General features: G+C 36.1%; 1 protein-coding gene across 5 annotated transcripts in view; it reads left to right on the top strand.

Moving 5' to 3' along the window:
• Positions 1 to 15,000, top strand: part of LOC144974988 (uncharacterized) — a 151,179-nt gene that overhangs the window by 29,341 nt on the left and 106,838 nt on the right. For all 5 annotated transcript variants that reach the window (XM_078918602.1, XM_078918604.1, XM_078918603.1 and 2 more), the window contains exons 4-9: positions 162 to 272; positions 579 to 703; positions 1,409 to 1,595; positions 2,119 to 2,187; positions 13,558 to 13,765; positions 14,226 to 14,338. In XM_078918602.1, the coding sequence (XP_078774728.1) occupies positions 162 to 272; positions 579 to 703; positions 1,409 to 1,595; positions 2,119 to 2,187; positions 13,558 to 13,765; positions 14,226 to 14,338 (813 nt within the window). The remainder of the gene's footprint in view (positions 1 to 161; positions 273 to 578; positions 704 to 1,408; positions 1,596 to 2,118; positions 2,188 to 13,557; positions 13,766 to 14,225; positions 14,339 to 15,000) is intronic.

Raw genomic sequence — 15,000 nt, 5'->3', positions numbered from 1 at the left:
TATTTTGTAACTATCAAATCTTTTTGGTTATAGTAACCACATAATGAATGCTAAATTTAGTTTATCACTATTTTAGTTGTAGGTTATCTTTTAAATGAAAACGGTCTCCTTTTCACATCCAAACTATGTGTAATGATGACTATTTTGTATCATTGCTCCAGGTGAGTGAGGCAAGGCCTATTCGGATACAAGCTGAGGAAATGAGACAGGAAATGGACTGTGCTCAGGACTTGGAGTATACAGAAAGTAGCATTGTATTGTTGGTGCACCAAGTGAGGAGACTTCTATCGCTTTTGAATTTTTATTCTCAACTTTATTAATACATTTTTTAAAAAGATTTCATGTTCGATACTTTTGAGGTCAGATCATATCTATGAAACTGGAAAAATAGATTAAAGATAAAATGAAATGCCCATTTTCATGGTTTTTGTTGTGCTCTATGTACTTTACAGTGATTCATTTAAACCACGGAAGTGTTTTTTGGCTATTTAAAATATTTTCTGCATATGGATATTCTGAGTTATGCAATTTTTGTGCTTTTATCATTTAATGAATACATGACTCTTTTTCTTTATCAGTACTTTACTGAACGCACCCAGCAATTGATTCTACAAAAGCACCAACATATGCTACGATGGAAGCGTTTTTGTGAACACACCAGCACCATTGAATCTCTTTATCCCATTTATAATCAACGGCTTATGTAAGTAAAATTTTGTGTGCTTCCATAATATCAAGGGGATTAACACTTAGTATTCATTTTAGTGTATTATTTGTTAATTTGTAAGAGGACTCATGGAGGACCCCCCCCCCCCCCCCACCACCCCTTCCCACTATCTGTCGGTTTAAGGTTCTTGATGAAATGGATTTCATTTTAGCAGCAACATGAATTTAGTTAGGATATGATAGGTCATTACTAAAAAATGTAATTGACAAAAGTTTTGAAAATAATTGCAAATTTGTTTAAAGATGACAATATCAAGATTTAAGGAAATATGAAACATATGTTCAGTGCAACTTGTCATGGCTGATACCTGTGTATGGTGTACATCTGTAATGACAGACACCTGTGTATGGTGTAAATCTGTAGTGACAGTCACCTGTGTATTCTTACATTCAAATTAAATACCTTGGTAGCGGCTAAGATAATGCAAATAAAACAATCTGACAACTGTTAAGTCAGCAAAAATTTAACGACTGGTATCTTCCAATGGAATGTTCCTAGGTTTTACTTTTTAATGGTCACTTAGTTAATACAAAAAATATTTATATATAATATGGACACAATTAAAACATTTCCTTTAGAATCAATATTGTCAAATACCACAAATCAAGAATATATTTAGCTTGCGTATGGTATTAATTTAGTATGAGTTTATCAACCCCTGCTTTTTCTCCCCTTTTCTAGGAATTTATTGAACGAATATAAAGACTGTATTCAAAGAGCCCAACGCCTGTCAGTGTGTAGGGAGGCTGTGATGTTGAATCGTCCTGAGTCAGCATTGCAGGCTCTTAACATGGAAGACATGCTTATTTATCTTCGGTGGTTGGTCTGTCACTTGCAGTCAATGAAACGTTTCAACCAGTTTTTAAAGGTGTGTAAACAAGTCTCATTAGTGGTTCAAAGTCATAAACATATCACTTTAGTTTCATTCTAAAAGACCACATCTACAATTGTGCAAAATGTATCTGAATGGTATTAGAGGAATGCTTCTGTCACAGATTGTGTCCCTTTGTTGTGTTCAACACAGCAAATTGTGTAACCCTTCTGTGGACAACACACATATAACCACTACATTTCGGGGGGTCCATGGTTTCTACGGGTGAACAAAACTCACAGAAGCACACAACTCTTTAAAAAAACAAGCCACAGCACTGAATGTTCAGACCCATATAAAATTGATCACCAATCAAGGGACTGAATTATAGCAAATGCATTCACTCAATATTAGGATGTTTGAAGCCATTTATTTACATCTTGTATTCAATGTTAGACGAGAGCATTACTTAGATCAACAACACTTCTCAATGAATTGATTCATTTTTCTCTTTGTTTTACTGCGTGGTTGATTAATATTTGTACATAAATTTACTAATATTTTTTCTCTCTCTGACCAGATCTTGCAATGGTTTCCCATAACTCACAAGAAGGAAATTTGCCCACCAGACATGAATGGAGATGACAAAGTAATTTATCATGTCTCTGAGATTGTTTTGATTCTAAATCATTTATTACAAAGTCGTTATTATCTTGATGTCAAAATATTTGAAATAGTCACGAAAAATGTTTATTTTGATCTCATCATCATCATCATCATCATCATCATAGTCATCATCAACATCATCACACATACACATACACACACACACACACAAACACACAAAATGCAGACACCTTCTTTCACACTCAGAGAAAGTGGGTATATGAGAGTGTCATAATGGCATTTCTTGTTCCTTTATCTTTTATAAATTCTCACTCTGTATCTGTCATTTTTGATCTTTTAAAAATTCTCATTCTTTGCATATATATTTTTTGTATACGTGTGTTTGTTTGTGCGTACAAGGGTCACTAGATAAGTTTCTGGAATCGGGTATAAGGATTGATGGCATTACCATCAAATTTTTACAGCTTCTCAAAGTGCTCTCCTTGAGCTTGGATGCAAAGTTTTATCTTCTTAAACCAAGAATAAAAGCAGTTTTGTCATATTTCTGATGGTGAGGCTGAAATTTCATCTTTAAGGCCTTTACGGCATCTTCAGGGGTCTCATGTTTAATCTCAGTGAGTTTTTCCTTGAAAGATAGGAACAAAATAAGTCACAGGGGGCCAGGTTGGGAGAATATGGAGTTGTTTAGGATTTGAACGTTGTTTTCAGTGAAGAACTGCACTTTTCCAATGGCTGTGTGAGCACAAGCGTTGTCACAGTGCTATAGCAGCCCCCTTGTGCCTGTCATATAAATATGACGTCACATATTCGTTTTTTGGGTACAAAATTGTGAACATAACTGAATGAAAATTAGCTTTAACTTCCACTAAAGGCTGCTTTATGGTTTGCAAAAATAATCATTGATCTATCTTTACTGCTTTTACCCGATTCCAGAAACTTACATTGTGACCCTCGTATGTGTGTGTGTGTGTGTAAAGTATGAAAAGTAAAGTAGTCCTTCTGAGCAATAGGGTCTATGGAATTGGAGTTTATCCCTGGTTTCTATAGCACTATACAGACAATAGCAATTTCTTGCTGCCCTTTTTAACGGACACTAATCTTTTGTAAATTACTTTTCAGATCCAATAGACCCAGCAACTCAACCACTGCTGGGTGGACAGGGGTTCAGAAAAAAAAAAAATCTTAACCTTACCAGAGATCGATTCCAACTGTTTTGCATGTGCTCTACCAATTGAGCGATTGAGGCATTCTTTCGCTTCAAATAAGGTTGACCCATAACTAAATACCTCCAGACACAGAGTGACAACTATAAAAAGTTGTGTTTGATGTTGTCGTTCCTTTGTTGTTTTTATTAATACTGAATGCTATTGTTTGTTTTTTCTTTTGTCAGAGATGGGGATAGTAACACACTGCACACTTAAGAACAGCCAATTAAAATCAAAGAAATTTCCTTTGTTGGCATCTCTCCATTGGTTGCCCATTGAAAAGCGCACATATTACAAAGCAGCGTATCTTGTTTATAAGTGTTTGGCTGGTATAGGACCGGCATATCTCACAGATCACGTGGTCATGTGTAAATTTGAAAATTACACTTTAAGATCATGTAATGACCAAACGAAAATTTCGGAAAAAAGATCAAGAACAAAATTTGGCGATAGATCGTTTGCTTGTTTCGGCCCCAAGATTTGGAATGAACTGCCACGTGGTCTGAGGGAGTGCAAGTCTTTGCCTACTTTTAAAAAGAATCTCAAGACACATTTTTACTGTATTTGTTTTTCTTGACTCTATATGAATCCTTGATTTGGCTATGAATTATTATTGTTGTTATTATAATTTTTGTTATTTTTTTTTATTTTTTTTTTCACTTTTCACTTAAAATTGATAATTATATTGTAAAGTGCCCAGAGCTTGTGTTTTACACGAGAATGAGCGCTATATAAATGTGTATTATTATTATTATTATTAGGGAATGATTTTTTTTTTTAGACTTCTTAAAGGCCATAGTATTGATATCCTGCTTCTGCAAGAAACACACTTGGATCATCAGTCAGTTCCATCCAGATCCAACATTGCCGGATATACAGAAGTCAACAAACAATCCCACCCAAAATATGGCATAAGCACATACGCCAGAAACCCAGAACAAGTGTACGACCTTGGAGGTACAACTGATGACACTGGTACACAGAGAAGCTCAATAAAAGTTGGGAACCCGGAGATCACAAACATCTACAAACCTCCATCGATCAAATGGTCTGAACCACCAAAACAACATCTGCAACATCCTGCACTGATTATTGGAGATTTTAATAGCCACCACAATAACTGGGGATACAAAGAAGCCAACCCACCAGGCATCAAACTACAGGCATGGATAAACCAAGTCGATGCTCATCTTCTTTACAACCCAAATAGCTGTGGAACTTTCAGATCAGCTCGCTGGAAGAAAGAATACACCCCTGACCTGGCACTTGTGACGAAAGACAAGAATCACAAACCACTTGAAGCAGCTAGAGAAGTCCTTGGAGCATTTCCAAATAGCCAGCATAGGCCTGTTGGCATAACAACTGGAATAGAAATCGCCAGAACGGAAGCTATTGCCAAACTAAGGTGGAACTTCAAAAAAGCAAACTGGGAGGAGTACACGTCATATATAGAGAAAGTATGCCCAAGAATTCCATCATCGGCTGATAACATACAGAGATTTAGCAAACTGATACTGACAAGTGCTAAAAAATACATCCCAAGAGGAGTCAGACAGTGGCACATTCCATGCTGGTCAGACACGAGTGAAAAACTTCTCGAACAATATGAAAAAACCCAAGACCAGGATGTAGCGGAACAGCTATTAAATACCCTTCAAGAGGACAGAAGACAAAGATGGATTGACACAGTAGAAAACTTGGATATGAGACACTCGAGTCGACATGCTTGGCAACTGATTAGGAAACTTAACCCTGAAAACAACGGAACCAAAACCGCTCCACTCATGTCCACAGATACTGTGGCACAAGAAATTAAGCAACGTGGACAACACGTTCCAGATCAGATGTTCGAAAGAAATATCCGCAAGGAATACAGAAAAACTCTCGACTCTCTCCCATCATCTGGCTCCATGTGGACCTTCCCAATCAGTCACGAAGAAATACATGAAGGTATCAAAAGTATGAAGTATGGAAAAGCAGCAGGGATCGATGGCATATATCCAGATATGATAACACACCTTGGACACAACGCAAAGAACTGGTTGGCTGCCGTAATGTCTGACATACTTGACAAAGGAAGATACCCACAAACATGGAAACATGCTAGAGTTATAGCCATCCTCAAACCAGGAAAACCAGCAACAGAGCCATCTAGCTATAGACCCATCTCTCTACTATGTTGCCTCTACAAACTACTAGAAAAAATATTAACAAGAATAACCCCTTACATGAATCATATAATCCCAATTGAACAGGCAGGGTTTCAACGAAATAGATGCACAACCGAGCAGATCCTTGCCCTCACCTCCTTAATTGAAAATGGATTTGAAAAGAAATTAAAAACAGGCACAGTGTTTATTGATCTCTCTGCTGCGTATGACACAGTGTGGACTGGTGGCTCGATGCTGAAACTTGCAAAATAATTCCATGCAAAAAAATCTTGAAACTGCTCTCATACATGACAGGACCTAGAAATTTCCATGTGGTACTTGGTGGCAACACCAGCAAAGTCAGAAGAATAAAAAATGGAGTACCACAAGGCTCAGTCTTAGCACCAGCATTGTTTAACGTCTACATAAGCGACATGCCTCAAACAACTTCCACAAAACTAGGATATGCAGATGACTGGGCCTTAGCATAGCAATCAAGAAACTGGGAAGATATAGAAACAACGCTTAGCAAAGACACCACGGCCATGAAAAGGTATTTTGACAGGTGGTATTTAAAAATGAATACGACAAAAACAGTTGCAACTGCATTTCATCTTAACAACAGGGAATCAAAACGAAAACTGATGATCAAGATTGATGACACAACACTACCAACTGATCAAAATCCAAAATACCTCGGAGTGACACTGGATAGATGGCTGACCTATTGAACCCATCTTGAGGGTACAGCAAGAAAGATAGGGAAACGAAATTGTCTACTCAGAAAACTGGCAGGAACAACATGAGGAGCATCGCAACCTCTTCTCAGAACATCAACCCTGGCCCTTTGCTACAGTGTGGCAGAATTTTGTGCTCCTGTTTGGACGAGAAGTGCCCATACAAACCTTGTTGATGCGAAACTAAGAGACTCGATGCGAATAGTAACTGGATGCCTGAAATCAACTCCAACACAATGGCTGCCAGTCATGAGCGCTATAGCACCACCCCACTTGAGGAGAGAGGATGCAACACAGAAATGGATATCCAGAGCTGAAGAAGATAGTGGAACTCCTCTGCAAACCATATACAAAACTGCGCCCCCAACATCAAAACTAAAATCTCGTTCACCTTTCTACCTATCAAAGAAAGAAAACTACAACACGCAAGAAGCCTGGTGCGAGGAATGGAAAAAGAATAAACCAACAGGAGGGGAACTAATTGAAGATCCCTGTAAAAGTCTCCCAGGTCTACAGGATCAACCAAGAAAATACTGGGTAGCTGCAAATAGACTACGGTCAAAACATACAAGAACAGCTGCCAACATGCACAAATGGGGGCTCCAAGAATCACCAACATGCCCAAAGTGCAAACAAGCACCACAACATGCAAACTACCTCGTACTAGATTGCCCAGAGACAAAACTTGAAGGGGGATTTGAAACCATCAACAAATGTGATGATGACTTCAGAACCTGGATTGATACCTTGAACATAGAAGTGTAGCCGAACGATACTACTACTACAGGGAATGATTTGTTATGATTAACTAATAGACAATTCAGTGGAATTCAGAAGAGCAGAAAAAGAATTGGTATTGGCCTAACATTACGTTTTAATTACTTTTCCATGTTCCCATAGATGCTAAGTGCCATAGTGTCACAAGGGGAAAACAGCGCAAGGCATGAGTCAACTAGGGAGGAAATGTTTTGGTCAAGCCTGATAATGATGATGATGATAATAATAATAATGATAATAATAATAATAGTAATAATAATAATAATAATAATAATAATAATAATAATAATAATAATAATAATAATAATAATAATAATAATAATAATAATAATAATAATAATAATAATAATGATAATAATAATAATAATAATTGTTGTATTTTGGAGAATCAGTCAAACCTGTAGTGATTGGTAAAATATAATAATAATAATAATAATAATAATAATAATAATAATAATAATAATAATAATAATAATGATAATGATAATAATAATAATAATAATAATAATAATAATAATAATAATAATAATAATAATAATAATAATAATAATAATAATTGTTGTGTTTTGAAGCGCCAGTATATATTATGGAATCAGTCAATCCTGTAGCGATTAGTAAATTTTAGAGCATTTATTACAGAATTAGAAATACACTATATACAAATATGAAATGCAATAACATTGTCATCTAGATGGACATCATGATATAGCATAAATAAGAAAAATAGTGAACAAAGAGTGCATCCTACTATTGGGCATGCCACTCTGATGTATTATAAGAAAAATTAATATTTAAATTAAAGGGGAGCATCTCTTTCCTTAGAGTAGCTCATACGTCAACACCTCTCTGATTAGTCTGAGAAATACTTAGAAGACTCAGAGGCTAATGGCAATCTTCTACTTTGACACAGCCTTCTTATTTCAAGGCTCAATTCTGCTTGGGTCCTGGTCGCATTTGATGGGGAACACTGAGAACAATCTTCGGGAGGACTAGAAATGGAGTTGTCATTATGTATAGTATCATTTGCTTAAGCAGGTCCATCATGGTGAGGAAGGTGTGCTGTGGTCTTATTTGCTCAATATGACATTTCCACCTTGTTCCATCTCTCTGAAAAGTTATCATGACACGATGGGGTCCCAATACTTCGGTGACAGAAGCAAGAATCCATTTCACATCTTCATCCTTTCGATTACCAAAGTGTAAACTATAAATTGGTGTTCCAACATTATAATGAGTTTCTGCTGTCACTGGTTTGGAATTTGAAGTGGGTGATGGGCAAAGAATGTCACAGTTCAAATTTGATGTTCATGAACCAATTCATTGATGGGGAACCAGAAGCTAAAGATTTGTGGATGAATTGCATTAGAAAGTGTTGCAGAGCTTGTTGTGAAAGAAGAGACGATTTTGTCATAGGCTTTGTAAAATTCCCCACAAGTCATTCTATGGCAACATTTTTTGCAGATTTATAGGGAGCTCCTGTGAGATATCTGACTCCCTCCACCATATCTGAAATTCATCAGAAGTGTTGTGCGACACATTTGCTTAAGGATATCTGAAGTGAGAAAAATCCTCTTCAAGAAGCCGAGTTGTTGCTTTGTTGATGTTGGACTGGGTGCATGATTGCATGGGTTATTTGAGAATTCGTCGAACATTACTAGCCAGTTGTCTTGTTAACCATAAAATTCACTGCATGATTGATATGTACTTGACTCCACGGTAAGCCAGGCATTGTCCATTATTTGGCTCTTTTGGCGGTTGGTTTTGATGTTCTGCAACTGCAATAAATCCACAACATAAATTGGCGATTTCAGAATCAATGCCTGACCAATACGCTCATGCTTATTATTTCATATGCTGCATGTTGAAATGACCATTTTGGAGGATATGGAGGGTGTCATGTTGTTTTGGTAATAATGATTCTGGATTCATGGAATAAACATCCATTAGAAATTAGCATGTCTTTTAACTTGAAGAATAATCTTATATTGTCCTTTTTGGAATCTGGTTTAGGCTATTTATGACTTGTGTTTTTCATGACAGCGGATATGATGTCATCTTTGGTGAACTCTCTATCTATGTCTCTGGTGTCAGTGGCTCTTAAATGTTTTCCAATTGTAGAAATTGTAAACACAGTGTTGACAGCTTCTCCATCTTCCCTCCTGTCGAACTCTGCTCCGTGTATCTTTATTCTATAATCATACTGACTTTGTGTTAAGGCCCATCTGTCTATGCAGTTAGCAGCAAAAGCAGGCACTTTTTTTTTTACCAAGGAGCAATGATATAGGCTTGTTATCTGTGACAAGTATGAATTGATGAAACTTATTCAGCGCAAAAATGATTGATAATGCTTACTTCTGAATCTTACTGTATCTTTGCTGAGATAGTTCAATATTTTAGAAGCATTGGAAATAAGGATATCTGAGAAGCAATGGAATTGCAAGGCTCCAATACTCTTTGATGCATCAAAAGGTAGGCCATGTCGAGAGATGGATCACAATGGGCAAGAATTGGTTCGTCACAAAGAAGCCTCTTTACATGTTGAAAAGCTGCTTGTTCTATTTCCATCTCCATTTAACTTCTTTCTTGGTGACTAAGACAGTTGAAAGATATGACAAGAATTTTGAATAAAATTGTACTTGTACTAAGAACGATTTTAGGCTAGATTCATTGGTGGGTAGCAGCATTTTAGTGACTACATCAAACTTTGTGCCTTTTGCAATGCCTTCTTTTGATAGTCGATGGCCCAAATACTCACACTGCTGTTTGACGAAAGAATATATTTGGAGATTACAGTGAAGTCCCTTATCATGAAGTCGTAATAATCCTCGCAGATTGTATAAATGATTGGTTGTATCCTTGCTAATCATGAGGATGTTGTTGATATAGATTGCATCACCTGGAAGATCCTGTCTCTAAATACCCACATTTCTGGTGTCTTACCACTGGTTGCTTCTTTTTATTTGTATAATAAGTGTTCCAAATTTGTTGAAAGATGTAGGTTTCCAAATACGCTTTGCAATACCACCATCCAAGCTCTTGTTGAGGAATATTAAATTTTGCATTTTGGATGGAGCGAATCTTGTGAAACACAAGGTCTTATGTCGGTTTAAAATTTAATGAAGTTCGAAATCTTTTAATTTCCCGAGTATCAGTTTGAAGACATTTGGAAATTCTTCACACACATGTTTACATGCCTTTTGAAGATGTGACATGCTCTTGCTGTAAATTCCTGAATTGTTTCATCTGGTTTCCTCTGGAGTTCCTTCCAAAATTTGTAGCATTCTTTGCAACAAATCGTCGAGGATGGTTCAGCTCCATCATTTACTTTTCAATCTCTGCAAGACTGATTGCAGTGATTCTTTGGATGGTGTTTCTTGACTCGCTATAGTAGCCAGTATCTTGTAAATAACAGGCGATTGGTTGACAAGGAAAATGTCTGCTTTTTTCTAGTCAGGAATGGAGTGGTTGACAAGGAAAATGTCTGCTTTCTTCTTGCTAGGAACGGAGTAAGTAATCAACATATAGAAACATTGCGTTAGTTGCTCCATATGTCTAAGGTCAAATTTGACAAAGCTCGAAATTGCTGGAAATTTAGGTAAATATTTATTGCTACTGGTCATAAGTTTCATAAACATTTCCGTCAGTTTTTTTTTGTTCAAGGAGATGCTCCATTTACTGTTGTTGTCACTCCGTCTGTTGCTGTTGTTGCTCATTCCTTGTTGTTGTTACTCTATCTACTGTTGTTGCTCCATCTGTTATTGTTGTTACTCCATCTGTTGTTGTTGTTACTCCATCTGTTGTTGTTGTTACTCCATCTTTTGTTGCTGTTGCTCCATCTGTTGTTGTTGTTGCTCGATCTGTTGTTGTTGTTGTTGTTGTTGTTGCTCCATTTGTTGTTGTCGCTCCATTTGGTGTTGTTGTTGCTCCATCTGTTGTTGTTGTTGCTCGATCTGTTGTTGTTGTTGTTGTTGTTGTTGCTCCATTTGTTGTTGTTGTTCCATTTGGTGTTGTTGTTGCTCCATCTGTTGCTGTTGCTCCGTCAGTTATTGTTGTTACTCCATCTGTTGTTGTTGTTGTTGTTGCTCCATTTGCTCTAGTTGCTCCATCTGTAGTTCTTGTTGCTCTGTTGTAGCTGGGTGATGAGCTCTTTATTCGACATGATGTAAAGCTTGGAGTAGAGATTGTGAGAGTAGTGCAGATATGACTATAGTATGTACAATGGTATGAGGGTGCGATGCAGGTGAAGAGTGGTAAATTCTTTATGAAATATGACTATAGTTACTCACCTAGGCGTCCACTTACTTGGTTGTACTGAACAACGTATAGTGTTGTTCACTTCAGTGATGTAACGATTGACCTTAGTGACCTTATGCTGGAGTGGCTGTCCAAACAAGGAGGGCATCTTAACATGTTCTGGAATGGCTGTCCATGAGGAGGCCATCTTACCACGTGTTGACCACGCTGCTGTCAGAAAAGGTACTTTCTCTGATTTTCTCAACTGGAAGCTTTCCGCAGTGTTGATTTTTTGACTAGAGCTGTGAAGACCTGGGATTTATTCAGCGGATTGTAGGAATCGCCAAATTTCTTCTCGGATCACTGGATGGTAGGAATCAGCCAGAATTATTTTAGGAAATAGGAACAAGATCTGATATTTTTATGTTTGAAGGGAACAATAATACAAAATATTCTAATATTTTATTATTTATTCAGTTAAAACACCATAAAAGAGTCTTGACTATAATAATCCTTTAATTTAATTTAAATACCACCTTTAAACAATGACAACATTATGTACAACATTTTGATTTCCTCATTGGAATATCCGACATACGCTGAGGTGAAAAGATTGACCTTTCCTATACCGTTACCTCCTGTTTTGTCACCAGTAACCAGACAGGTGTGCACTCCTCTGTGTTTGAATACTATAGACTCGATGTATTGCTTGAATATTACAGACTCATTGTTTGTTGTTGACTGATGTCAAATTGATGTTAAAAGTTACATTTTGTTGCAAAATGATCCAGTCTATCATCAGTCTTCTTCAAGAAAATAGATTGTCTGTTGATTCATGTGTAACAAATTTTCAAAATGCTCTAATAAAATCAGAGGAAAATTAGAGATACCAGCAATCTGCATCAACAACATCAGATTTAAGCAACTAATTAAAACCATCAGACTTTATCTTCAACTTAGTGGCTGAGAGCACAGTAGGAACCAGTTCACAGAAAGAGAGCGTGACATTAACAGGTGCATCCAATCAAGTGTCTAACAAGCATCTATTACAAGCTTCTTTATCGATTGTCCAACAACTACAGCGTTATGCTGTCGCTTATTGTGGCAAGAAAATGGAGGGTTTGTATACCCGAAAAAAAATATATATTTGGGGGAAAAAAAGCTAAAAATGACTTTTTAATAGACCAAAAGTAGTTCAGTTCCAACTTGGTGCATACCAAAATGTATACATTTGGAAACTAAGGGAAAAAAAGTTATTTTTTCTGTAATATGAGCTTTGCACATAGTCTGAGCTACACAATCAAAATCCGTTTATAAGCACGATCTGACTATACGCAAGCTCTTTTGATTTCTGAGGACTGGGCTTAGAAATAGAGACCACTGTAATAATGACTAATAACATATAATAAAATAATAATAATAATAATAATAATAATAATAATAATATAATAATAATAATAATAATAATAATAATAATAATATAATATAATCATCATAATGATAATAATAATAAAAATAATAACAATAATAATGATGATAATCATTAAAATAATATAGCACATGGTATCCTCAGCCATGGGGCTCTGAGTGCTTTTCGTCAATACAAAATAATAATACTGATGTATGTAAATAATAGCGCCAATTGCTAATATGCTAGTTACTGGGGAAGTTGAAGTGGATTTAATCTGAGACAAGAGTGAGCAATGAAATTATTTATTATATGATTGATATGCTTTGATCCAAGTGCATCACAAATAAATAGTAGTAGTAGTAGTAGTAGTAGTAGTAGTAGTAATAGTGGCAGTAGTAGTAGCATACACATTTTAAAAAATAGATTAAAACAATAATAAAAGGAATGAATAAAATGAAAATCAATGATTGTTCCTTTACAATTATTCGCATGCTAAGGGACAGAGATCGATATTTTTTTCTGATCCCCCTGCTCTCCAGCAGAGAGTGGTTGTCAATGGAAAACCTGTGTCCTTTGCAAAGGGTAGCAGGCAGTTTATATTGTCCATTTAAATCTATAGAAACTGGGATCAACTTTGGCTCTATCGATTTTATGGCTCTGAAGGACTCCTAGTTGTTTTAGGCATTCATGCATATATAACAACCAGTAATCATCCATATAATGTTGTCTAGACAAAATCTGATAGAATGTAAAAGTGTCCCAAGTATCATCTAATTCCTATTTAAAAAGTCATACTAACTGCAACTTTCTCTTTCGACAAAAAATATTTGATTGACAATAATAATATGATGTGAAACAATGTTTATGCCATCCAAATAGGAAGAAGAAAACTACTCCTCCAAGATTGCAAACCGGTATCAAGATGATATATTTGGACCACCTGCTCCTGGAAGTTCTCGACCCACATCTAGTAGATCAGGACATATCCTTGCATCCCCCATTCCTACTCCTCCCCCCATCAATCCAGCTCTCCTCTCCACTGCACCCCTTCCAGCCTCTGCCATGTTATACGCTGCTGCTGCCGCTGGTAAAGATTTAACTCGATATAAAATTGATTTGATGTTTTCACTGATGGACATTTACAATGGATTTTGCCATTCCTATTCATGAAATAGATTAGCAAATTATGCATTATATATGTACTTGAAAAAAAACAACAAAAAACAACTAAACCCCAAATATACAAAAACAAAAATAGTATTAATGTAACATATTTCTCTCTCTCTCTCTCTCTCTCTCTCTCTCTCTCTCTCTCTCTCTCTCTCTCCTCTCTCTCTCCCTCTCTCTCCCTCTCTCTCTCTCTCTCTCTCTCTCTCTCTCTCTCTCTCTCTCTCTCTCTGAGATTGTTTCACTTAATGCTTAATGTTTCTGATTTTTTCCTGGCCATCTTGTCCACTCAGCAGTTATAATAATTAGAGCTGGCATCATTTTTTTTTTACAACTTATAATTTATATCCTGATCAGGAATGATGTTTTATTTATTTCAGGTGGTGGTCTAGCATCAGATGAACACTTACTGAGTCTCCCTATTCACACAATGGAATTTGATTCCTTTAGACCTCAGCTCATGTTTCTCATCAACGTCTATGGCATCAATTTTGTAAGGTTGAATCGAAATTTGATGTAATGTGGTTTGTTATGTGTCCTTGTTATCACTGGGGTTTAAAAAGCCACGTCTTTCAAATAGAAGCTAAGGATAGAGTTTTTTTGTTTTAAAAGCTTTAATTTGTATGAACCTCTGAATCAATTTGTTTTGATGAAAAACATTTTTTTTTCATGAAATTTCAAACAACAGGAAAGGACTTTTTGCTTATTACAGCTATATGAGAAATGATAGATGCTAAGTAATTTACAATGTCAAAATTATGAATTTTCCGCCTATCCATTTTGAAGGAATTTGTCAAAAAAAGGAATGCTCTGTCAATTGATACTTATATGATAAACATCCAGTTCCAGTAAAGTATACGAATGAACTGATGGTATTCCTTAACTGTCAAACATCTATATTGTATAACTCTCATTATATATTACTGATGAATACAAGTAAAAGTGAACATTACGAGCTTCTAACATTATTTTGATTGCAAAATTTTAAGAAATAGCTTGTGTTTATGCCAATGAGGACTTAATGAAGAGTAAATGCATATTCCCCACGGCAATGTATGGGTGTAAAGTGTGGACCATTGGAAAGTTCACCAGGGAAAGAATTTATAATTATGAAATTAAATGTTACACAGGTTCTGATAATTCCAAAGACAGACG

The sequence above is a fragment of the Berghia stephanieae genome, chromosome 6, assembly GCF_034508935.2.
Source record: "Berghia stephanieae isolate SIO BIC M18660-M18661 chromosome 6, UCSD_Bste_1.3, whole genome shotgun sequence".
NCBI classification, from domain to species: Eukaryota; Metazoa; Mollusca; class Gastropoda; order Nudibranchia; family Aeolidiidae; genus Berghia; species Berghia stephanieae.
Note: the sequence above shows the minus strand (reverse complement) of the source record. Positions and strands in the feature narration are given on the sequence as shown.